Here is a 26400-nt window from a genome sequence, read left to right on the forward strand (position 1 = left end):
CTCTCTCTCTATCTCTCTCTCTCTCTCTCTCTCTGAGTGTGTGTGCGTGCGAGCGTGTGTGTAAGTCCGCTCATTTGCCACAAGATGGTGACAAAGTACTGCTGCCTTTTTCATTCAGACACCGATACATTGTACTGTTAAGGACTGGATGCACTCTTCTTTCCCTCTTTACATTTTTTCTTTAATGTTACTTATTTGCTGGGGAGTTAATAAAATATGGAAACAGAAGCGATCACAACTTTAAAAACAGTAACAAACAAGTTAACCAAAAGAAAGAAAACAGATTGCCGCAGCGCTTATAATGTAGGTGACCTGGAACGCACCATGCAGTCCCTTATAAATAAAGGTGACCCGGAACGAGCCCGAAGACTTCCTCCGCGGCTGACTGTAGCACGAATATTGTCATTCACCAATCATCGCCGCTGCTATGGGGGTGTAAAAAGGACTGACATCCATAGAAGAAAGACACATTATCAGGCTAAACTAACGGTTTATGGATTTCATGATGATGAAGAAAAAGAAATTCAAGTTTAAAGTGGATTTCGAGCTGGATGAGCTCTCTTCTGTCCCCTTTGTCAACGGTGTCCTGTTTTGTAAAGTCCGACTCCTTGATGGTGGTTTCTCCGAGGAGTCGTCTCGGTAAGAATGCTAACGTTAACTGCTAGCTAGCTAGCAACTCAATGCTAGATAATGTTGTATTTTCTTGTACCTGTGACTATTATCTGTTATGTTCAGAATTTCCAATATTAGGCAATAGCCATACATTGCTAGTTCGCTGGGTATAACATTGTTACCGTAACCTAGATAACGTTAGCTGGCTGCCAGGCTAGCAACCGTCATCTGACTAGCACCATCACATCGGTGCACAGCTTCGGCTGTAAACAATACCAGGTTGGATCGGCATGTATAGCTAGCAAGGAAGGTACTGCTAAACCCTGTCGTTAGTATGCACAATATATGTCTGTCTGCGAGGATGATGGAGTGGAGAGTCACAAGTAGGAACATGTTCCATTTAACATTTGAGAATATTGTCAGTATCACACTACAATGGTGCATGCCATGGTCAAAGTCCAGGCACAGTAAATGGGTGATAGATCAAAAATAAATACAGGCAACACTTTACATTAGTGCCCTTATTACTGTGTAATGACTCCTCGAAGTAGCGTGTGACAACTACTGACAGGTGTCATAGTGTGCACAGTGCACTCGAATGCACTCGAGAGTTCCTCTCACAGAGTGGATTGTATTTGATTTCATCATGTTTAGCTAATCCCCTTTCCCCTGAAAGCCATCTCCTACTGTAGCTTTAACTCCACATGAACCTGATACCTGAGGAGGAGAGAGGAAATGTGGTGTGGAGGCTAAATATGTACAGCAATCCTTCAGCAGAGTCAGTGTGGCTTGCCGTTGTCAGTCCAAGCCTCCAGTATTCACTATGACATCATACTTTTTCCTAAACTTTTGTTGCTTCCTCTTTCCATTGATTGACACTAATCTTAGATTTCACAGTGCCATCCATTCAGCTTCTTCCTGATTCATGGTCGTGATGCTGCATCTCTTTTTGCAAGGCAGGATACAGGGCCTGAGTCTGGGCATCTGAAACGGGCTGGCTCGGGTCAGGTTAGCCTACCCAACATCTGGAGCCTCTCCGTAGCTCTGCACACGTCCCCAGGCCCGGATAAGCTTGTCAGATTTGCAGACGTGAGATGGAGCTTAGCCTATGCAGGGGTTTTGTGCAAGCTTGATACTTTAATTTCTAAATGATTTGCCTTTGGCAAATCCTTCTCTTAATCTGGTAAAAACTTCCTCTGACTGAGTGGTAGGCCTGTGTATGAATAGAGCCTCTGTGTTTCTGTCTGTTTGGGTTCCTTTCACTGTGAATAAGCCAGACCACACCATGCCAGCCCCTCTGATGCCATCGCTGATTCCTTTAGTATGCGGGTGCTTCTGTAATGGCCTCAGTAATGGATATTTATGAGTCTGTCAGTGCCACAGTGTTTCCTCTATAATAATTTGTAGCATTTGGGGGGAAAAGGGGTTGATCCCTTTGTTTTCCGCATCTGGGGTCCCCTCCGGAGAATTTCTATGTAGAAGGATTGAGAAGCTCAGTTCTGGTGACTATTTAAAAGGACATTCTACTCCAAAATTAATAGAAAATTATGACACCATCTAAAATGTAATTTCCTCATCCAGAAATGAGCCCAATAACATATTTGTAAAATTATTAGTAAAAAATATTTTAACATATTGGACCATGCATATAGCTTGTGCATGGTCCATATTATTAGGTATGCTATTAGCAATAAGAATTATCACCTGTAGCCCAACTGATGCAGCATAGTGGCTATAAATAAATAGGGGCTCTGAATTAAGATGCAAAGATGCCTGCAGAAAGAATGGGCTGTCAGCTATGACATGGCACCTTGACTTTGAAGAAAATCTATTTTAGTTATTGAACTACCCGTAAGTGTAGTGGTTTTATACCTGGTAATGGAATTACTACACAGAAATGCATAATTATGGCTATAAATGCCATCTTCACGTTTCACAAGTTTGGGCATCACAGTACAATACACTGATTTTCTTTAATGTACTGCATTGTACTACTGTACTATCCAAACTGAAACGTATGCCTATGATGCGTTCGGATTTGGTCCAGTCAGGTCTGTCTGTGGACATTAACCTGAAGGCCAGGGTGGACTGACCGAATTTCAACTACTTTTCAACGTCCATCGATGTCCGGTGTCGGTCGGTGCTCAGTGGTTGCTAGTTACAGTAAATGGGAGGAGAGGGGGGCTCATGGTAGGTGTCAGTAAGAGCTGGGAGAGGTGACATTAACTGGAGAGAGAGGCAGAGCAAGAGAAAGAGAGAGAAGGGAGTGGTTGCCAAGACTGTTTTAACACTCTTGGTTTGACCACCAGACAACAGAAAGACAAAGAAACAGTTATGAGCTGAATGTAACAGTATGCCAGTGGAAGGGAGGACAGTAGCAGGTGACCCAACTGTGGTTTGTGACTACTGATTTCCCATTGTATATAACTAATTGGTATGTCTACCATTACTTGTTACTTCTGGAACTATCATTATCCCCTCTCTTCATGAGGGAGAGAAATGAGAAAATATCTTATAGATACAGTGAGTTCCAAAAGTATTGTGACAGTGACAATTTTGTTGTTTTGGCTCTGTACTCCAGCACTTTGGATTTGAAATGATAAGAGACTTGCTTAGTTAAATAAAAACGGTTTAGAAAGGACTTTTTGTACGTTGTTCCCCCCACCCCATTTTAGGGGACCAAAGACTGGAACGAGCTGCAACAGTTTTATCTCTTCATTCAAAGACTCAATCATGGACTGATAGTTGTGGCTGCTTTGCGTGATGTATTGTTGTCTCCACCTTCTTGCACTTTGTGCTGTTGTCTGTGCCCAATAATGTTTGTACCATGTTTTGTGCTGCTACCATGTTGTGTTGCTGTCATGCTGTGTTGTCATTGAATCAAATCAAATGTATTTATATAGCCCTTCGTACATCAGCTGATATCTCAAAGTGCTGTACAAAAACCCAGCCTAAAACCCCAAACAGCAAGCAATGCAGGTGTAGAAGCACGGTGGCTAGGAAAAACTCCCTAGAAAGGCCAAAACCTAGGAAGAAACCTAGAGAGGAACCAGGCTATGAGGGGTGGCCAGTCCTCTTCTGGCTGTGCCGGGTGGAGATTATAACAGAACATGGCCAAGATGTTCAAATGTTCATAAATGACCAGCATGGTCCAATAATAATAAGGCAGAACAGTTGAAACTGGAGCAGCAGCACAGCCAGGTGGACTGGGGACAGCAAGGAGTCATTATGGCAGGTAGTCCTGAGGCATGGTCCTAGGGCTCAGGTCCTCTGAGAGAGAGAAAGAAAGAGAGGATTAGAGAGCACACTTAAATTCACACAGGACACCGAATAGGACAGGAGAAGTACTCCAGATATAACAAACTGACCCTAGCCCCCCGACACATAAACTACTGCATACATAAATACTCCTGAGACAGGAGGGGTCAGGAGACACTGTGGCCCCATCCGAGGACACCCCCGGACAGGGCCAAACAGGAAGGATATAACCCCACCCACTTTGCCAAAGCACAGCCCCCACACCACTAGAGGGATATCTTCAACCACCAACTCACCATCCTGAGACAAGGCTGAGTATAGCCCACAAAGATCTCCGCCACGGCACAACCCAAGGGGGGGGCACCAACCCAGACAGGATGACCACATCAGTGACTCAACCCACTCAGGTGACGCACCCCTCCCAGGGACGGTATGAGAGAGCCCCAGTATAAACCAGTGACTCAGCCCCTGTAATGGGGTTAGAGGCAGAGAATCCCAGTGGAAAGAGGGGAACCGGCCAGGCAGAGACAGCAAGGGCGGTTCGTTTCTCCAGAGCCTTTCCGTTCACCTTCCCACTCCTGGGCCAGACTACACTCAATCATATGACCCACTGAAGAGATGAGTCTTCAGTAAAGACTTAAAGGTTGAGACCGAGTTTGCGTCTCTGGCATGGGTAGGCAGACCGTTCCATAAAAATTGAGCTCTATAGGAGAAAGCCCTGCCTCCAGCTGTTTGTTTAGAAATTTTATGGACAATTAGGAGGCCGGCGTCTTGTGACCATAGCGTACATGTAGGTATGTACGGCAGGACCAAATCGGAGAGATAGGTAGGAGCAAGCCCATGTAATGCTTTGTAGGTTAGCAGTAAAACCTTGAAATCAGCCCTTGCTTTGACAGGAAGCCAGTGTAGGGAGGCTAGCACTGGAGTAATATGATCACATTTTTGGGTTCTAGTCAGGATTCTAGCAGCCGTATTTAGCACTAACTGAAGTTTATTTAGTGCTTTATCCGGGTAGCCGGAAAGTGGAGCATTGCAGTAGTCTAACCTAGAAGTGACAAAAGCATGGATTAATTTTTCTGCATCATTTTTGGACAGAAAGTTTCTGATTTTTGCAATGTTACGTAGATGGAAAAAAGCTGTCCTTGAAATGGTCTTGATATGTTCTTCAAAAGAGAAATCAGGGTCCAGAGTAACGCCGAGGTCCTTCACAGTTTTATTTGAGACGACTGTACAACCATTAAGATTAATTGTCAGATTAAACAGAAGATCTCTTTGTTTCTTGGGACCTAGAACAAGCATCTCTGTTTTGTCAGAGTTTAAAAGTAGAAAGTTTGCAGCCATCCACTTCCTTATGTCTGAAACACATGCTTCTAGTGAGGGCAATTTTGGGGCTTCACCATGTTTCATTGAAATGTACAGCTGTGTGTCATCCGCATAGCAGTGAAAGTTAACATTATGTTTTCGGATGACATCCCCAAGAGGTAAAATATATAGTGAAAACAATAGTGGTCCTAAAACGGAACCTTGAGGAACACCGAAATGTACAGTTGATTTGTCAGAGGACAAGCCATTCACAGAGACAAACTGATATCTTTCCGACAGATAAGATCTAAACCTAAGTCATGTGTTGCTGCCTTGCTATGTTGTTGTCTTAGGTCTCTTTTTATGTAATTTTGTCTCTCTTGTCGTGATGTGTGTTTTGTCCTATATATATATATATATATATATTCACTACCGTTCAAAAGTTTGGAGTCACTTATAAATGTCCTTGTTTTTGAAAGAAAAGCAAAAACATGTGTCAATTAAAATAACATCAAATTGATCAGAAATAGTGTAGACATTGTTAATGTTGTAAATGACTATTGTAGCTGGAAACGGCAGATTTTTTAATGGAATATCTACATACAGAGGCCGGTTATCAGCAACCATCACTCCTGTGTTCACATGGCACGTTGTGTTAATCTAATCCAAGTTTAAAATTTTAAAAGGATAATTGATCATTAGAAAACCCTTTTGCAAATATGTTAGCACAGCTGAAAACTGTTGTGCTGATTAAAAAAGCAATAAAACTGGCCTTTAGACTAGTTGAGTATCTGGAGCATCAGCATTTGTAGGTTCGATTACAGGCTCAAAATGGCCAGAAACAAATAACTTTCTTCTGAAACCCGTCAGTCTATTCTTGTTCTGAGAAATTAAGGCTGTTCCATGCGAGAAATTGCCAAGAAACTGAATATCTCGTACAACTCTGTGTACTACTCTCTTCACAGAACAGCCCAAACTGGCGCTAACCAGAATAGAAAGAGGAGTGGGAGGCCCGGTGCACAACTGAGCAAGAGGACAAGTACATTAGAGCGTCTAGTTTGAGAAACAGCCTCACAAGTCCTCAACTGGCAGCTTCATTAAATAGTACCCGCAAAACACCAGTCTCAACATCAACAGTGAAGAGGCGACTCCGGGATGCTGGTCTTCTAAGCAGAGTTAGACTTAGAATAGGTGGACAACTTTAAATACCTAGGTCTGACTTGACTGTAAACTCTCCTTCCAGGCTCACATTAAGCATCTCCAATCCAAAGTTAAATATAGAATTGGCTTCCTATTTTGCTTCCTACTCCTTCACTCATGCTGCCAAACATAGCCTTGTAAAACTGACTATCCTACCGTTCATTGACTTCGGCGATGTCATTCACAAAATAGCCTCCAACACTCTACTCAGACTGCATCCAATTGGCTATGACAGTGCCATCCGTTTTGTCACCAAAGTCTCATACAGTGGGGCAAAAAAGTATTTAGTCAGCCACCAAAATCCTACAATGTGATTTTCTGGATTTTTTTTTCTCATTTTGTCTGTCATAGTTGAAGTGTACCTATGATGAAAATTACAGGCCTCTCTCATCTTTTTAAGTGGGAGAACTTGCACAATTGGTGGCTGACTAAATTCTTATTTGCCCCACTGTATACTACCCACCACTGCGACCTGTATGCTCTTGTTGGCTGGTCCTCGCTACATATTCGTTGGCAAACCCACTGGCTCCAGGTCATCTATAAGTCTTTGCTAGATAAAGCTCTGCCTTATCTCAGCTCGCTGGTCACCATAGCAACACCCACCTGTAGCACGCTCCCCAGCAGGTATATTTCACTGGTCATCCCCAAAGCCAACACCTCCTTTGGCCACCTTTCCTTCCAGTTCTCTGCTGCCAATGACTGGAACACATTGCAAAAATCACTGAAGTAGGAGACTTATATTTCCCTCACTAACTTTAAGCATCAGCTATCTGAGCAGCTTACCAATCGCTGCAGCTGTACACAGCCCATCTGTAAATAGCCCATCCAACCAACTACCTACCTCATCCCCATATTTGTTTTAGTTTTTCTGCTCTTTAGCACACCAGTATTTCTACTTGCACATCCTCATCTGCACATATATCACTCCAGTGTAAATTGTAATTACTTTGCCACTATTGGCCTATTTATTGCCTTACCTCCTTACTTCATTTGCACACACTGTATACAGATTTTTCTATTGTGTTATTGACTGTACGTTTGTTTATCCCATGTATAACTTGTTTTTGTCGCACTGGTTTGCTTTATCTTGGCCAGGTCGCAGCTGTAAATGAGATCTTGTTCTCAACTGTCCTACCTGGTTAAATAAAGGTGGGAAAAATAAAGAGTTCCTCTGTCCAGTGTTTGTGTTCTTTTGCCCATCTTAATCTTTTCTTTTTATTGGTCAGTCTGCGAAATGGCTTTTTCTTTGCAACTCTGTCTAGAAGGCCAGCATCCCGGTGTCGCCTCTTCACTGTTGACGTTGAGACGGGTGTTTTGCTGGTCCTATTTAATGACGCTGCCAGTTGAGGACTTGTGAGGCATCTGTTAATTGAACTAGACACTCTAATGTACTTGTCCTCTTGCTCAGTTGTGCACTGGGGCCTCCCACTATTTATTGAAGCTGATTCAGCAACTAACCATGATTCAGATGACCATCCAATCAATGCTAGATTACAGAGACATAATTTATAGATCGGCAATTAAGGGTGTTCTCGAGCGGCTAGATGTTCTTAACCATTCGGCCATCAGATTTGCCACCAATGCTCCTTAAAGGACATATCACTGCACTCTATACTCCTCTGTAAACTGGTCATCTCTTTATACCCGTCGCAAGACCCACTGGTTGATGCTTATTTATAAAACCCTCTTAGTCCTCACTCCCCCCTATCTGACATATCTACCGCAACCCTCATCCTCCACATACAATATCTGTTCTGCCAGTCACATTCTGTTAAAGTTTTATCTCATTCTCTTTATTCAAAGACTCAATCATGGACACTCTTGACAGTTGTTCCTGCTTTGCATAATGTATTGTTGTCTCTACCTTCTTGCCCTTTGTGCTGTTGTCTGTGCCCAATAATGTTTGTACCATGTTGTTGTCATGGGTTGCTGCCTTGCTATGTTGTTGTCTTAGGTCTCTTTATGTAGTGTTGTGTTGTCTCTCTTGTCGATGTGTGTGTTGTCCTATATTTATTTTACATTAATAAAAATAATAAGCTCAGCCCCTGTCCCGCAGGAGGCCTTTTGGTAGGCCGTCATTGTAAATAAGAATTTGTTCTAAACAGACTTGCCTAGTTAAATAAAGGTTAAATAAATAAAAAATAATAGAATAAACATGTTAGCATAAGTATAATACAGGAAGGCACAATTTATAGTCCAATATTTACAGCTCAATCAATTGACATGGATAGCCCTGCTACTAGGCCATAGTTTATACTGGAGGATAAAGGGATACATTATAAACTAATGCTCTACTGTAATGTATCCTACAGTAAGTGCCAGTGGATATGATTTCCTGTGAGATTATTTCTAAGGAAATAAATCATGTAAAAGACAAATGCCTTCTCCGTTAGTTCTGTGAGGGAACAACCACAATGCACCATTCTACGGGCTGGTATGTTCTAACAAAGAACAGTTCTCAGTGCTTTTGGTGTTTCTCATTGAAAATAACAAGTTAATGAGATTTTTTTTTTATATATTAAAAATAATCTAAGTAGAATGTGTTTTGTTGCTGGGAGAAGAACCAGATCTATGATTCATCCTGTGTCCCTTGTAGGGGAAAGATTTTCTCTCTGCCTTGCTTTCTTTTCTATCTTTCCTTCTCTTGGTGTGTCATTCCTTCTGCATTGTCTGCCAGACAGAAATCCCTGGCGCCCAGTTTTATTAAGTCTCTATGGTTACCAAAGTTCATGAAGTTGCTGAAAAGAAGAATAGAAAATAAACAATGTAGCAAAGTTTTCCTCGGCAATACCCGGACCCCGGATAATGCCACTGAAAATAATTCACAAGACTTCCTATTTGAGAGATTTATTTTAAATGGGCTTAATAGTAAAGATGTATTTTAATGGTAAACATGTATTACCTTTTTAATATGGCATCAACACAAACTAATGTTTTCATCTAATTGCCAAATGAATCACTTCAAAAAGTAGGCTACCTGCACACATTCTACCACTCCAAAAAGAATTCCAGCATCCAAACAGTGCACTGTGCACCTGCCGTTTGAAGGGAAAGAGACATGTGTTACCAACAAGTGTGATGTCATTCGGCGATTGTCATTAGGCCTACACTCTTGTAGCCTGAATTAAAATCTCCCTCAGTTTGTCTCCACTTACCCTATAATGAATGACAAAGCAAAAACAGTATTTTAGAAATGTTTGCTCATTTATTTTTAAAAAGATTTTTGGGGAAATATCACATTTAAATAAGTATTCAGACCCTTTACTCAGTACTTTGTTGAAGCAACTTTGGTAGCTATTACTGCATCGAGTCTTCTTGGGTATGACGCTACAAGCTTGGCACACCTGTATTTGGGGAGTTTCTCCCATTCTTTTCTGTAGATCCTCTCAAGCTCTCATGTTGGATGGGGAGTGTTGCTGCACAGCTATTTTCAGGTCTCTCCAGGCCACTCAAGGACATTCAGAGACTTGCCCCAAGCCACACCGGCGTTGTCTTGGCTGTGTGCTTAGGGTTGTTTTCCTGTTGGAAGGTGAACCTTCGCCTCAGTCTGAGGTCCTGAGCACTTTTTTCATCAAGGATCTCGCTGCATTTTCTCTGTTCATCTTTCCCTCAATCCTGACTAGTCTCCCAGTCCCTGCCGCTGAAAAACACCACCCCAGCATGATGTTGCCACCACTATGCTTCACCGTAGGGATGGTGCCTGGGCTCCTCCAGAAGTGACGCTTGCCATTCAGGTCAACGATTTCAATCTTAGTTTCATCAGACCAGATAATCTAGTTTCTCATGATCTGAGAGTCTTTACGTACCATTTGGAAAATTCCAAGCGGGCTGTCATGCCTTTTACTGAGGAGTGGTTTCAGTCACTCTACCATAAAGGCCTGATTGGTGGAGTGCTGCAGAGATGGTTGTCCTTCTGGAAGGTTCTCCCATCTCTACAGAGGAACTCTAGAGCTCTGTCAGTGTGACCATCTGGTTCTTGATCACCTCCCTGACCAAGGCCCTTCTCCCCCGATTGCTCAGTTTGGCCGGGTGGCCAGCCTTGGAAGAGTCTTGGTGGTTTCAAACATTTTCCATTTAGGAATAATGAAGGCCACTGTGTTCTTGGGGAACTTAAATTCTGCAGAAATGTTTTGGTACCCTTCCCCAGATCTGTGCCCCCGACACAATCTTGTCTCTGAGCTCTACAGATAATTCCTTCTACCTCATGGCTTGGTTTTGGCTCTGACATGCACTGTCAAATGTGGGATCTTATATACATAGGTGTGTGCCTTTCCAAATCATGTCCAATCAATTGAATGTACCACAGGTGGACTCCAATCAAGTTGTAGAAACATCTCAAGGATGATCAATGGAAACAGGATGCACCTGAGCTCATTTCGAGTCTCCTAGCAAAGGGTCTGAATACTTATGTAAATAAGTTATTTCAGTGTTTTATTTGTAAAAGTGTCAGTTTTTGCTTTGTCGTTATGGGGTGTTGTGTGTAGATGACTGAGTTTTTTAAATTTTATTTTATCCATTTTAGAATAAGGCTAATGTAACAAAATGTGGAAAAAGTCAAGGGGTCTGAATACATTCCGAAGGCACTGTATCTGCCTTCATTAAAACAAATATAGACTCTTAGCTTTCATTTGACACCGAATTTGACATGCCCCTATGAATTTCCCATGTTAGTTCTCATGGGTCCTTTTTACGTGGAAATGACCTAAAATGACCATCTGAAAATGGGCTGAAATACGGAAGCAAATACAGCAGTATCTGTCCGGAGCTCATCGCCACAGGAAACTGAGGGCCCAGTTGAAACAATGTTGCAAGTTCGCTAGCGGGCTGGACCAAGTCGATACAATGTTTCACGTTTGCTAGCGAAAGCTCAAGACAGGCGGCGTAGAGATTAATGCGATTGAAAGAACCCGAACCAACTGTCAGAGAGGCGGGGCTGTTTGTTTAATTTTGAATAAGCTTTTGTTTTCATAGTACTAATGCAGCTGTACAAAATTGCATTTTAACAAATCGAATTAAAGACCAGCCCCCCCCTGTATTTTGCACACTGGTCACACCCTGTTATTGGATTAAAGGAGTAGGTTACAGCTAATCGTCTAGTTAGTTAGAACCCTGAGCTCAGCCTGAGGTGTAGGGGGAGTGGAATACTCCGCTGGATGGGGAGTTCCCTTTTGGAGTATTATGAACAGATTTCTTTTCCACAACATGTCATGTTGTAAGGATTATTCATTTACATTTTTATTTCCAACGACGTCATCAGTTGTTCACTATAGAGGAGAGGTGTGAGTTGTAAGTGTATTGGTCCATTTAGATCAGGGGGATTGGACAGAAGGGAGATGATGGTGAGAACATTGAGTGGGTGAAGTCAGAGAGGATGCCAGAGGAAGAAGAGCTATCTGGAGAACTGGAATACTACCCCCTACACACTCTCTTTCTTTCAATCTCTTCCCCTCCTACCAGTCTCTCAACACTTAGGCCTATGCTGAGCAGGGTTAGTAAAATGACATGATTGAAACAGGACAATAATCAATTCCAATGGACTATCAAGTGTTTCTGCGAACCACATGGTTAAATCCTCTACAATTGGTCTCCATTAACATGCAGGGATGGGTTCTAGTGAGAATCCGTAATCAATAACCTATTAGGCCCATGTTTAATGATCATAATGTTTCCATTATGTTGCCACGACAGTCAGCCTCTAAAATAAATCTATCCCTCTGGATTGTCAAGCTGACCCATGTCCTTAGTTGGACCGTCCCATGTTTCCAGTTGGCTAGCCTCGCTTTCAGACAGTGTGTGATACTATCACCTATGCCATGCGATTGGTGCTGATGTTGTGTATCAATATGTGACCATTTCTGTATTTCTCCTGCAGGGAGCCGGTCCATGCTAACTGTGTACGCTGGAAGAAGAGGTTCTCATTCCCCTGTAAGATGAGTGCCACCGCTGGGACGGGCGTGCTTGACCCCTGTGTGTGCCGCGTGTCTGTCAGGAAGGTATGGTCCTCAGACTCCTATTCAACCTGTTCATCCTGTTCCTATTAATGTTGTAAAACCTCATCTGGAACATAGATTGGCATAAGGCATGTCTATAAAGTTTACTGGTTTTTGCTTTGTCACTGTTTACATTCAAATGATTTCACTGTTTTATTTGATAGGAGCTAAAGGGTGGGAAGACGTACGCAAAGGTACTGTTTCAGAGAGTGATTCCTTTTTACACTCTTCTTGCTTTCTTTCCCAATACATAGTTAGTTACATTGATCTATGCTTAGTGAACAGGTTGCTTTCTCTGCCTGCAGGGAGTCTAGAGTTGGTGTCACAGTTAAGCTCTGTCCATGTGGTACACTGCAAATGTTTTGTTCTAGTGGTAAAATATTTACCCTTTAAAAATAGGCCTACAACAAGTGAAAAAACACTCATTGATTAGTGTTAAACCATTTAACCATTTAGCTTTTACCTTAAATGGGAAATTACCTAGATAATAGCCAGTGTATCCAATTAAAGTTTATGCTCCAGAGACTAAAAATAGTCAATTAAATCAATAAAGCCAGAGAAAATGGATTAGTCTACGGTTCTTCCTTTGGTTTGTCTATAGAGACACTGAAAGGTTGAGGTACAGAAAGAGATTGATAGGAGAAAAACAACAAAGCCCACAACACCACCCTGCAGCTCTGTCTGCAAGTTAACCTGATCCTCTCTCCTCAGCTTGGCTTTGCTGACCTAAACCTGGCTGAGTTTGCTGGTTCTGGGAACACGACACGTAGATGTCTACTGGAAGGTTACGACACCAAGAACACCCGGCAGGACAACTCCATACTCAAGGTACTGATTGGAGAGATGGGTTTCTATCAATTCCAGTACATCATATCAGTCTCCGCTGCTTTCTTCTAGCCTGGTCCCAGATCTGTTTGTGATGTCTTGCCAACTCTTATCTTATAGTCATTGTCAAGCAAGTTGGCTAGACCGCACAAAGAGATCTGGGACCAGGTTAGGTTTTGTATGTCAGTGTCAAGAGAGCTCAAACCTCCGTTTTCTTTTTGCAACAGGTTATCATCAGCACACAACTGATGTCCGGGGACCCCTGTTTTAAAACGTAAGTGGTGCCTTCACTTTAAAAAAAAAAATTAAGGCCTATAATGATTTGGTTTTTAGATACGAGAAATGTTTCAAATGCAATTGAAGAAAATGCACTCAGATTTCCCCCTACAGTGAAGCGCATTCAAATTTGCATAGCATTTCCCTTTGAGACCAATGTTTATCTGCCCACCTACACTGCAGCAAGGATTCCTTCCTGCTTCTCTATGATAGGCTACAGTTGTGTGGGGGGGGGGTTAAGGAAGGAAATTATTCTATAGTATTTATTTGTAATACATAGTAGGAACACAGTGGGTGTCATTTAGATTGTAGGTGAGAGAAAGAACATTTCAAACTAAGCATTCACCATGAAAGCAATTCATTTCCTCATTGATTTAGTGTCCTACATTTCAGGTTACATAAAACTGTCAACAGCACTTTAGAGTAAATACTGTGTTATACTGTAAAGTCTAGCAAAAGAAAAGGTTTGCACATACTCTTTCAAACCAAGGCAGTATTCAGTGGGTTGCAATGTTGTAAATAGAAATGTAGACTAATCTTGCAGAGAGCTGTCCCTCTTGGACATGACAGAGAGTAATGTCTGTTCTTAGAAATATATATGTTATTTCTGTGGTGTTGCATCCATATGAATAAGCTCCAGGTCTTGAAGGCTTTGCCTGTTAGACTGTGTGAGGAGTGTGTAGCATGGGGAGTCAGGGATCAGCACAGCATTAGAGAAGGCTTTACATGGGATGAAGTTATGATGGGAGCCAGGGGGACATGCTCATCTCTCCTACCCTGCAACCCTAACGCAGGGCCATTTTGGCCCATGTCCATGTTTGTGTGGGAGCGGTTCCAAGAATGTGAGGAGGATTGTACCCAGCAGATGTGTCTGTGTAAACTAAACTAGAGCAGACCAGGGTGGGGCGATGAAACAGTGGTCACAGCTGAGTTGGCTTGCCAAGTACCACACCACAGCATCATCCTGTACAGGGATAAAACAGAAGACTAACATCCAGGGTAGGTCTATAGTCTCACTGTCTCTATGAGGTCTAGGTGACTGTGAAGTTGTTTCAGCCATGTATTCTGAGAGGAGTGGGGCGGACAGGGAGGCAGAGGCATTGAAGAGGCCAGGGTGACATAAGGGATAAAGTAGAGGGGACAATATGTTAGTTCAGCCCCAGTCTGTGTTGGAAAATGACAAGGAACGCCAACTGCCCCTGGAGCAGGAGATGACCCCAATATGTATTATGTGCTATTGCCTTGGGCAGATAGTGGAGGAAAGCTGTTGATCATCAGACTCACTGTCTTGGAGGGCAGCCCCCCGCACCTCTCTCTATCCCCTTCTCATTCCCTTTCCTTTAATAAAAACACAGAGCAAATCACTGACGTAGCTTTAATTGAAAAACAGTTCTGTGAATGTTTTAAACAAATACTTACAACTCTTTTCATAATCATATTTTTACATTTTTTTAAATAAACAGGTAGACCAGTTTGGAACAAGTTCTCATTTACAACTGCGACCTGGCCAAGATAAAGCAAAGCAGTGAGACACAACAACAACACAGTTACACATGGAATAAACAAGCGTACAGTCAATAACACAATAGAGAAAAAAAATAGTCTATATACAGTGTGTGCAAATGGCGTGATGAGGTAAGGCAATAAATAGGTAGCGAAGTAATTACAGTAGCGAAGTAATTACAGTAGCAAAGTAATTACAGTTTAGCAAATTAACACTGGAGTGATTAAATAGCAGATGATGTAGAATTACTGGTGTGCAAAAGAGCAGAAAATAACATAAAAACAATATGGGGATGAGGTAGGTAGATTGGGTGGGCTATTTACAGATGGGCTATGTACAGCTGCAGTGATCGGTTAGCTGCTCAGATAGCTGATGTTTAAAGTTAGTGAGGGAGAGGGAGATGTAAGTCTCCAGCTTCAGCAATTTTTGCAATTCGTTCCAGTCATTGGCAGCAGAGAATTAGAAGGAAAGGCGGCCAAAGCAGGTGTTGGCTTTGGGGATAACCAGTGAGATATACAGACAGTGGGGCAAAAAAGTATTTAGTCAGCCACCAATTGTGCAAGTTCTCCCACTTAAAAAGATGAGAGAGGCCTGTAATTTTCATCATAGGTACACTGACAGAGAAAAAAAATCCAGAAAAATCCTACAATTTGATTTTCTGGATTTTTTTTCTCATTTTGTCTGTCATAGTTGACGTGTACCTATGATGAAAATTACAGGCCTCTCTCATCTTTTTAAGTGGGAGAACTTGCACAATTGGGGGCTGACTAAATACTTTTTTGCCCCACTGTACCTGCTGGAGCGCGTGCTGGTGGGTGTTGTTATCGTGACCAGTGAGCTGAGATAAGGCGGAGCTTTACCTAGCATACACTTATAGATGACCTGGAGCCAGTGGCTCTGGCGACGAATATGTAGCGAGGGCCAGCCGACTAGAGCATACAGGTCGCAGTGGTGGGTTGTATAAGGGGCTTTGGTGACAAAATGGATGGCACTGTGATAGACTGCATAAAGTAGAGTATTGGAAGCTATTTTGTAAATGACATCGCCGAAGTCGAGGGTCGGTAGGATAGTCAGTTTTACGAGGGTATGTTTGGCAGGCGTGAGTGAAGGAGGCTTTGTTGCGAATAATTTGTGTTGCTGTGCATGAACCAACCCCATCTGTTTGTCCTCCACAGGCCTCCTTCCACAGGCACATTCATCGGCGTCCAGGGAGATGCAGAGAGCCTCCTGGAAGAGAGGAAGGGAGGGGACAACCAGAAGGCCTTCATGGGTAAAATGAGACTAGACTAACTACTCCTTACTACACCTCTTCTCCCACAGAACTCACCACAGTGCGTTTATATGACTCAGTCAGCGTTCCTCAGTCAGCTTTGGAGTGCATCATGAAATATAGCAGCTTTTAACAAACACGTCCGGTATAATAAATCTCTGGTAAATCAGTGGCAAGAGTATATATAGGTGTCGGATCTTAATTTAATCACTCTTTTGTTCGTTGCTGAGAATTTTACTGCACCGCAGTAAATGCAGATGAGCTTTGTGATTGACATAAATTCACTGAAAACCCACACTAATACACTGTTATATTAACAGTATTCCACTTTTCACGTCGCCTCATTTTGGCCAGATATTAGCCTAACCACCGGTCAAGCAACGTTATGGACTAAACATTCAAATCCCGTTGCTGCAAAGATTATTTTGCTGCGACAATTCAGGTCAAATTAAGATCCTACATCTGTAGGCCTATTAATCAAGGCACTTGCTTCTTATTCTGTTTGACAATTAAGTCATTAGCATAAATAAACCCTGCCAGCTGCTGAGCTGTATGCCTCAGAAAATACAGACTTGGAATGAGGAAAAGCAGAAGTAAAATGATTGGATATAAATGACTGTATATGGGGCATTAGTTACTGACCATCGTTCCTCTCAGTCTCTGATTGATTCTTGTCATTGATCGAAGTCTGCTTTTCTCTTTGGCTGCAGTAACTTTGAGATTTGTTCCTGTACTAATAATAATATTCTTGAATGGCAGACTGACTTGCTGTATAACCAGCTGCACCTATAGATCCTCTCAATCTTTAATCCAATTCAAGTCTCACCTGATACAGAAATGTGAATCGGTCTCTGTGTGATTCAGCTGCTGTTAATGTGTCATATTCAACATGTGTAGAAGAGAAGAGCACTCTTCTCCTCTCCCTTCGCGCTCCCTCTCCCTCTCTGTCTGAAGTGGTGTGTGCTCTACCCCCCAGGAGGCTTGATGTAGAATTCAGGCTGTTTTTTTGATGCTCTCTCCGATCTCTCTGCCGCCAACCCTCACATGGTTATTGGTTAAAAATAGGAACACACTTTTGCGTCTGTGGGAGGGGAGGTCCACAGTGAAAGTGATTTTGATTGAAATTGTGTTGATAAGGGGATGACACTACTATGGACAACCTATTGGTTTCTACTTCATTTCCACTTGTCTGTTTGGATGCTTTCACAGCAGTCCACCCTGTGAGCACAGCACTGAGGGAACATAGACATGGTCCCCTTTCACAGTGGTCCACCCTGTGAGCACAGGACTGAGGGAACATAGACATGGTCCCCTTTCACAGTGGTCCACCCTGTGAGCACAGGACTGAGGGAACATAGACATGGTCCCCTTTCACAGCGGTCCACCCTGTGAGCACAGGACTGAGGGAACATAGACATGGTCCCCTTTCACAGTGGTCCACCCTGTGAGCACAGGACTGAGGGAACATAGACATGGTCCCCTTTCACAGTGGTCCACCCTGTGAGCACAGGACTGAGGGAACATAGACATGGTCCCCTTTCACAGTGGTCCACCCTGTGAGCACAGGACTGAGGGAACATAGACATGGTCCCCTTTCACAGCGGTCCACCCTGTGAGCACAGGACTGAGGGAACATAGACATGGTCCCCTTTCACAGCAGTCCACCCTGTGAGCACAGGACTGAGGGAACATAGACATGGTCCCCTTTTACAGCGGTCCACCCTGTGAGCACAGGACTGAGGGAACATAGACATGGTCCCCTTTCACAGCGGTCCACCCTGTGAGCACAGGACTGAGGGAACATAGACATGGTCCCCTTTCACAGCGGTCCACCCTGTGAGCACAGGACTGAGGTAACATAGACATGGTCCCCTTTCACAGTGTGCTGGCCCTAGTTAGTATCTTCACTTTGAATACTGTTATAGGAATATTACTGTAATCCCAGTCCACACTCAACCCATTACCAACCCCTATGTCCTGTTTTAAAAACCTGACAGAGAGCCGAGAAGGAAAGTGTCCCTCTGTTTCCGATGAACTTGGGGGCTCCTGCCATTCCCGAACATCCAGCTACGCTAGTCAGCAGTCTAAAGTCTCAGGTAGGCCCTCCTAATACTCCCAACACAGCCATTCTAATGTACAGTGCAACATGTAGCGTGGAGATCTAGCTCATTCTCTACCATGCTAACATACTTCCTAACTAGTCATCATTCAAAGTCCCAGTATGACGATTGTCACTTCCATACAGGCCATTGTACAACTGTCTGTCTCAGCATTTTATTTTCTCTGTCTCCATTTTTACTTTGCTGAATTCCTCTGTCTGCATGTCTGGTGTCTTTGATGTGCCTTTCTAACCTTGACCTATTTTACTGTGGTAATTAAAAAAGAAATATGTTTATTGTGGTAAACTAATACAAGTAAAATCATTTACATCAATGGTAGTCTGGCTAGTGAATGAAGGATCTGTTACAGGCAGATCAGATCCCCTATAATGAATGGTCTGTAGGAAAGTGAGGAGTTCACTCAACTCCTCTGATAGCCAACTCACTCTGATAAACCTACTCCTACCATTGCTTTCTACAGACATTAAAGCAAGAGAAAAGTCTATAGACTAGTTGTACAATATTCTATTTTCTTTATAGTTTGGAGGGTTGGTTTTATATCAGTTAGCTTTGAGAGACATTTCAAACACACAGTGGTTGGCTTGTAGTGATCCTGTAGGGAGTGTTAGTGTGTGGGCGATTTGTTCCCTTCACCGTAGCCTGACTAGCTAGCGGTACATTGAGACTCTGCAGTGTCTCTGCGTTAACAGTTTCCTGCCATGTGAGTGTGTGGGCGCTAGGCTAGCATCCATCTCTGCTGCTAAATCATTGATCACACCGCAAGGCTTCAATCTGCTCCACTCTCAGTCCTTTTCCATAACACAAAACTGCTCTCTAAAATTGTGAATGATTGACATGTTGTATGCAGACTTGTGACTCTTTTTGTGTGTATGAGTGACCATGTACTTAGTGTGTGATAATGTGCTTTAGTGCATTATGCCTTGATGTTGTTACTTATTGATATTAATGATGAATATTTTGAAGTAGCCTGCCTATGTGTCTGAAGGCTTGTGTGTGTGCTCTAACCTCCTTGCTATTACCCCTCTGTCCCTCTCCACCCCAGGCTACAGCACAGGTCACTCCCGCTCCTCCAGCCTGTCAGAGTGTACCCATCGCAGGAACACTTCTGTGGGCAGCGCTTCCACCGGCATCGCCAGCATCCTGGAGCCCTCTGATGACACTAGGGACACCAGAGACCAGAGGGAGAGCAGGGACCGGGAGAGGGGAGACAGGGAAGCCAGGATGGGGATGATGCCCCCTACTGCTGGGGCGTCAGCCTGCACAGCCCTGCCTGAACACCCCACCCCCACCAGTACCATTGGTTCCTGTACAGGCACTCCGGTGAAGAGCGCCTCGTCCTGCGAACGCCTCAACAGGTGAGACTGAGAGACACCCCTGATCAATGATGCTAATGCTCTCTTGAAAAAAAGATTCTGTAATCTCAATGTTGACTTACTAATTGAACAAAGGATAAATAAATAGACGACCTCACACCTGAGCAAGCTGCTATGCTGAGATACAAGATACAGTGCCTTGCGAAAGTATTCGGCCCCCTTGAACTTTGCGACCTTTTGCCACATTTCAGGCTTCAAACATAAAGATATAAAACTGTATTTTTTTGTGAAGAATCAACAAGTGGGACACAATCATGAAGTGGAACGACATTTATTGGATATTTCAAACTTTTTTAACAAATCAAAAACGGAAAAATTGGGCGTGCAAAATTATTCAGCCCCTTTACTTTCAGTGCAGCAAACTCTCTCCAGAAGTTCAGTGAGGATCTCTGAATGATCCAATGTTGACCTAAATGACTAATGATGATAAATACAATCCACCTGTGTGTAATCAAGTCTCCGTATAAATGCACCTGCACTGTGATAGTCTCAGAGGTCCGTTAAAAGCGCAGAGAGCATCATGAAGAACAAGGAACACACCAGGCAGGTCCGAGATACTGTTGTGAAGAAGTTTAAAGCCGGATTTGGATACAAAAAGATTTCCCAAGCTTTAAACATCCCAAGGAGCACTGTGCAAGCGATAATATTGAAATGGAAGGAGTATCAGACCACTGCAAATCTACCAAGACCTGGCCGTCCCTCTAAACTTTCAGCTCATACAAGGAGAAGACTGATCAGAGATGCAGCCAAGAGGCCCATGATCACTCTGGATGAACTGCAGAGATCTACAGCTGAGGCGGGAGACTCTGTCCATAGGACAACAATCAGTCGTATATTGCACACTCTTCTTTATGGAAGAGTGGCAAGAAGAAAGCCATTTCTTAAAGATATCCATAAAAAGTGTCGGTTAAAGTTTGCCACAAGCCACCTGGGAGACACACCAAACATGTGGAAGAAGGTACTCTGGTCAGATGAAACCAAAATTGAACTTTTTGGCAACAATGCAAAACGTTATGTTTGGCGTAAAAGCAACACAGCTCATCACCCTGAACACACCATCCCCACTGTCAAACATGGTGGTGGCAGCATCATGGTTTGGGCCTGCTTTTCTTCAGCAGGGACAGGGAAGATGGTTAAAATTGATGGGAAGATGGATGGAGCCAAATACAGGACCATTCTGGAAGAAAACCTGAGACTGGGACGGAGATTTGTCTTCCAACAAGACAATGATCCAAAACATAAAGCAAAATCTACAATGGAATGGTTCAAAACTAAACATATCCAGGTGTTAGAATGGCCAAGTCAAAGTCCAGACCTGAATCCAATCGAGAATCTGTGGAAAGAACTGAAAACTGCTGTTCACAAATGCTCTCTATCCAACCTCACTGAGCTCGAGCTGTTTTGCAAGGAGGAATGGGAAAAAATTTCACTCTCCCGATGTGCAAAACTGATAGAGACATACCCCAAGCGACTTACAGCTGTAATCGCAGCAAAAGGTGGTGCTACAAAGTATTAACTTAAGGGGGCTGAATAATTTTGCACGCCCAATTTTTCAGTTTTTGATTTGTTAAAAAAGTTTGAAATATCCAATAAATGTCGTTCCACTTCATGATTGTGTCCCACTTGTTGTTGATTCTTCACAAAAAAATACAGTTTTATATCTTTATGTTTGAAGCCTGAAATGTGGCAAAAGGTCGCAAAGTTCAAGGGGCCGAATACTTTCGCAAGGCACTGTAGGTAGCCTAAGCAACAGTCTTTACATTACTGTACAGCCATGTATCTCAATGACATTTCTGACTCATTGGACTAGTCACTCTTGTTACACAACATTCTCAGCATCATGGATGTCACACAAAAATAAAAAAAGATAAACACCTTCTATCTGAAGAGACTGCATGTAACCTATGTGTTGTAACTTGATCCTGTATGTCCCACCACCAGACACCTGGTGAAGCAAGGGTCCATGGAGGGTCAGATGATGAGGGTGGAGGCATCGAGGGTGGATGCTGATGACGTGGTGGAGAAGATCCTTCAGAGTCAAGACTTCACCCCCAGCCTGCTGGACTCCAGCCATGAAGGTACCTAACAACCTAATCAGAGACCAAGTTCCAGAGCCAGTCAGAGACCAAGTTCCAGAGCCAGTCAGAGACCAAGTTCCAGAGCCAGTCAGAGACCAAGTTCCAGAGCCAGTCAGAGACCAAGTTCCAGAGCCAGTCAGAGACCAAGTTCCAGAGCCAGTCAGAGACCAAGTTCCAGAGCCAGTCAGAGACCTAGGCAGGTTATAGTTTGACCTTAGAGGGGTAGTTCTACCTCTACATGCAGTTCTAACTCTAGAATTGTTTACTGGGTCTAAAAATAAAGTTGAAAGCATGTTTGAGATGTGGTATTAGAATTCATGAAGTTAAATTACACTCCATTCCAGTAACATTTACACCAGTATTCATAAGTGATTAATTCAAATACTGTATAAAAGTTGCTGCGAAAATTGTCAGTACAAATTAGTTGTGATAAGAATATATACAGTTGAAATCGGAAGTTGACATACACTTAGGTTGGAGTCATTAAAACTTGTTTTTCAACCACTCCACAAATTTCTTGTTAACAAACTATAGTTTTGGCAAGTCGGTTAGGACATGTACTTTGTGCATGACACAAGTAATATATATATATATATACACACACATCTCATTAAACATTTATTTTATCAGGGACTCCTACTGAGACAAGGTCTCTTTCAGAGATGAGTCTTAAACACAGAAAATACACAAAATATAAATACAAAATGGAATCAGAAAGAAAAACACGGTCATTAAAAACAAACATATTCATCAGTAATAAGGTCCTCAATCAGCTTTCTGAATTCCCCTAGAGGCACCAGCACATCAAATCTAAGAAAATGTTGAAGATTGTTCCACAAATAAGGTGCAAGACAGCAGATTTACCCAACGCAGTAGAGACCAAAGGAATTCCCAGAGTTAACCATCCCTGAGACTGGGTGTGGTAACTTGTATGTCAAGTTTAGTTATGATGTTAGGTACAGTGGGACTTTTTGTAAAAGAGCTTTATAAATGAAAACATAGCAATGTATCAAACTAGGAGACATTGAAGAGGGCCAACCAACTTTCTGGCAGAGAATGCAGTGATGATTACTAAAATTGTCACCCGTAATAAAGAGCAGTGTGCTTTGATAAACTGCATCTAACGACTTTAATGAGGTGGCAGCTGCAATAATACATTAATAATAATAAATAATATAAATTATAATAATAATGTAATAGTAATACATTTGCTTGCTTCCTGGTGACCTCAGTGATATGGAGTAGATTCTTACCGTGGGTGAGTACCGTATGCAGACGGGGTTGATAAGGTTTCTATCAGCATGTTTTAATGAATATCTCTACTGAGGAAGGATTGTGTCGCTGATACTCTTCAAGGTCCCGGCCTCCTCTACAGCGAGCAGAATGCTCCTGTCAATACTGGATTCATTTGTTGATTGCCTAGCAACCAGGCTCCTGATGAGGAGTGTTGATGTTTCATCTGCTAAATAAATAAAGCAGTTTCACCACAAATGCCACTCAAAGTTTGTGTGTCTGTCTGTTTCAGAGGAAGGCCTGCGGTTGTTTGTCGGTCCCGGAGGAAGCACTGCCCTTGGAAGCCATCACCTGCCTACCAGGTAGCCTAAGTCTTTAACAGAGTTAGACTCACAATAACTCACACTTAAAATAAGATATATCTAATTTATTCATGTATAGATTTGTTTATTAAATGATTACTTAAAATGCTTATTATTTAAATTCAATCCACCCTCACTCAGGTACTTGTGATTGCTAATTTGTCCTATTTGTTTTAGGGTTGGCGCTGGTGCATATGAACAGGTGGTGATTAAACGTTAGGCCTAAACCCCACCAGGAGGATGAGTGGCACAGCTGACATCCAACAGAACCATCAGTGGTTTTTATCTTTAATTCCAGCAAGCACATTTTATCCAACCGAACTGGCCTGTCAGAAATGGACTGCAACAGCGCCCTCTGGTGTGCTTACAGACTATGTGCACTGTCTGTTGTCCCCTGTTAGATTAGCTCAGTGAAGTCAAGAAGAACATCACCACGCCTCAATCTGGGAAAGGAGTCAGACTATTAAAAACTGCAGTTTGAGGTCACAGGAAAACCTGACCTTTTCAGCTGGAGATCAAAGTGATTTGGTTCTGTGTTTGTCACCAGAATGAATGAAGCCTTTGCTGAAGAGGATGATGCCATGCTTTTCCAATACATTCCCTAGTTAACGCTAGTCCCCTAGTTTTCAGTCCTTTGGTTTTTCAACAATTTTTTATTTGGAACTGCCTTTTTAATGTAGGATTTTAACTTTTGTCCACCAATAAGCTGCTAAAAGGTTGTGTGTGTGTGTGTGCACGTCAGTGGAGGCTGGTGGGAGGAGCTATAGGAGGATGGGCTCATTGTAATGACTGGAATGGAATCATGGTTTCCATGTTTGATACCGCTCAATTTATTCCATTCCAGTCATTACAATGAGCCTGTCCTATATCTCCTCCCACCAGCCTCCAATGGTGTGCATGTGTGTGTTTGCTATGTGTTTGTGTGTATGCATGACTGTGTGCGTGCCTATATGTCTCTGGTTAAGTGTTAAAGCCACTAGTCTGTTGTAATAATAGTACACCTACAATAATCCTGCAGTATACAGAGCCAGGGCTGAGGGCTGGGAGTGAGACTGCAGGTTATGTACTCGGTACTGAAGGTGACCCTGCTCCTCTCCTCTGCTGATCTCATTACTGGCAGAAATAGAAACCGCCTTACAATCTAACCGCTCTGCTCTTTTTATATGCTTGTGGGAGGGAAATAGATGGTGAGGAAGAAGAGAGAAGCTCTGTTTGAGTGAGGTCAAGCTTGTGTTTGCTTCTTCTGAAAGAATCAGACTCTCAGGTTAAGATATCAGGGTTCCAATCCGGATGGCTCTTTTTCTGCAACGACCGATGACAGTGCGGTTTAGAAACTGATGCAAGTCAACAGTTGATTCTTGCCAAGCTGATGTAGGTAAAGATGAAGGCTACAGGACAAATGGTCAACAATTGAACTGCCATTGTACACACTTATTGGTCACCTTCTGTAGTACAACTCCAAAGAGTGAGACGGTGTGGTCCATGAAGAGTGCGACGGTGTGGTCCATGAAGAGTGAGACGGTGTGGTCCATGAAGAGTGCGACGGTGTGGTCCATGAAGAGTGAGACGGTGTGGTCCATGAAGAGTGAGACGGTGTGGTCCATGAAGAGTGAGACGGTGTGGTCCATGAAAAACGCCATGAAGAGTTACATGTGGTCCAGATGAGGCTGATGATGATGGTATGATGATGATATATGAAAAAACGCCAGGAGTTACATCAGATGAGGCTGATGATGACTCTGTTATTCGTTGTCTGAACGATGTAATGGATTGGTCCCCCCCATATCTTGAATATAATCTGTCAAATACAGTTATGAAACTGACATTGGGGGGGAAATTGTATACACTACATGATTTTCTGATGATGAATCTTGTTATTGGTCTGTCTCATTAAATAGAAATAACAATACATATTCAGAGTAAGTTAAAGATATAATGGCATTACATACATTTAGTGTATGTGATCGTCTCCTGTCTTAAGCCATACTGGAGGTTAACCATATCCTGACCTCAAGTTATGTGCCGTAACTTGCTGATTTCTGCAGTGTCATCAGTGTATGGTATTATAACTCTGAATTAATCTGTGTTATTTCTCTTTGTGTAGATGTTTATTGTTTGCATGATTTTTGTATTTCTTCAGCGAGTTAAACCAATGCTTGAAAACCACAATTCCACCATCACATATGTTTGAACTAGTGTTGTGGTTCAAGGTTTCTTACATCTGTACGTTTGGTAAGACCACATACCTGTGTGATTCATTTATGTTGTGCCATCACTTACCTGGAAGTTCTCTTTACTGCCTCATTTGAGGCAAATTTAAGAACAGAACTGATGTATAGATCCAGAACATGGTAGAAACTAATAATGAGTATTGTAACCTTTAGCAAGGCACTTGTATTACCATTCACTATTCCTCTTGAATAGAAATAAGGCTGTTAACTACCTTCCTTCAGTAAAATCAGTTCCAGTAGACAGATGTTAGACAGGCAGCATATGTTCCTGTTTCCCAGCTCAGTCGGTACCTTACATGTAACAAACATGGTTGCCTTTTCTCTTCTGTGAAGCTGTGTGTATTAAGGAGCTGTAACCCGTATCCTCCTGTAAAAGTGACGTTTTCTGTCAGTGTCGACAGTGTCCAATGTTCCTGTCTTTTTGACCAACATTTGCTTCCTTACCAGGTGTACTGTATGCTTTTCCTGTGTACCATGCACTGTTGATTAAAACGGTTCAAAATGTTGATTGTGTGATGACAATGACTATATTCTCATCACATTTTATTAGGAACATGTTCCTTCTTCATTTAAGGATATGGTTGAATCTTATCTGATGGCCCCTAGTTCTAGAACTGTATATTGCCAGGGTAAAATAAAATGAAAATCCGCACCACTAGTACATTAAAGAATACACTCCTTATATGACAAAGGTCACCCAAGCTCGGTCTCCCAGTCCTTGTTCTCCATGCTACTGACCAAGCTCGGTCTCCCAGTCCTTGTTCTC

At 42.6% G+C, this 26400-nt stretch overlaps 1 protein-coding gene across 2 annotated transcripts; it reads left to right on the forward strand.

The window, feature by feature from the left end:
* Positions 1-365: 365 nt before the first annotated feature.
* LOC139409450 (EEIG family member 2-like) lies at positions 366-26139 on the forward strand. Of its 2 annotated transcripts, XM_071154615.1 has the most exons (11): positions 366-639; positions 12245-12365; positions 12527-12556; positions 13074-13190; positions 13415-13461; positions 16143-16237; positions 18235-18333; positions 19400-19712; positions 21672-21808; positions 23334-23403; positions 23581-26139. In XM_071154615.1, the coding sequence occupies exons 1-11, from the start codon at positions 494-496 to the stop codon at positions 23621-23623; spliced, it is 1218 nt and encodes a 405-aa protein (XP_071010716.1). In that variant the 5' UTR covers positions 366-493; the 3' UTR covers positions 23624-26139. The 2 variants fall into 2 exon arrangements, with proteins under 2 accessions (XP_071010716.1, XP_071010717.1); XM_071154616.1 differs by lacking the exon at positions 18235-18333 and having other exon boundaries at positions 398-639; positions 23581-23812.
* The last annotated feature ends 261 nt before the right edge of the window (positions 26140-26400 follow it).

Source organism: Oncorhynchus clarkii, chromosome 5, assembly GCF_045791955.1.
Source record: "Oncorhynchus clarkii lewisi isolate Uvic-CL-2024 chromosome 5, UVic_Ocla_1.0, whole genome shotgun sequence".
Lineage (NCBI taxonomy): Eukaryota > Metazoa > Chordata > Actinopteri > Salmoniformes > Salmonidae > Oncorhynchus > Oncorhynchus clarkii.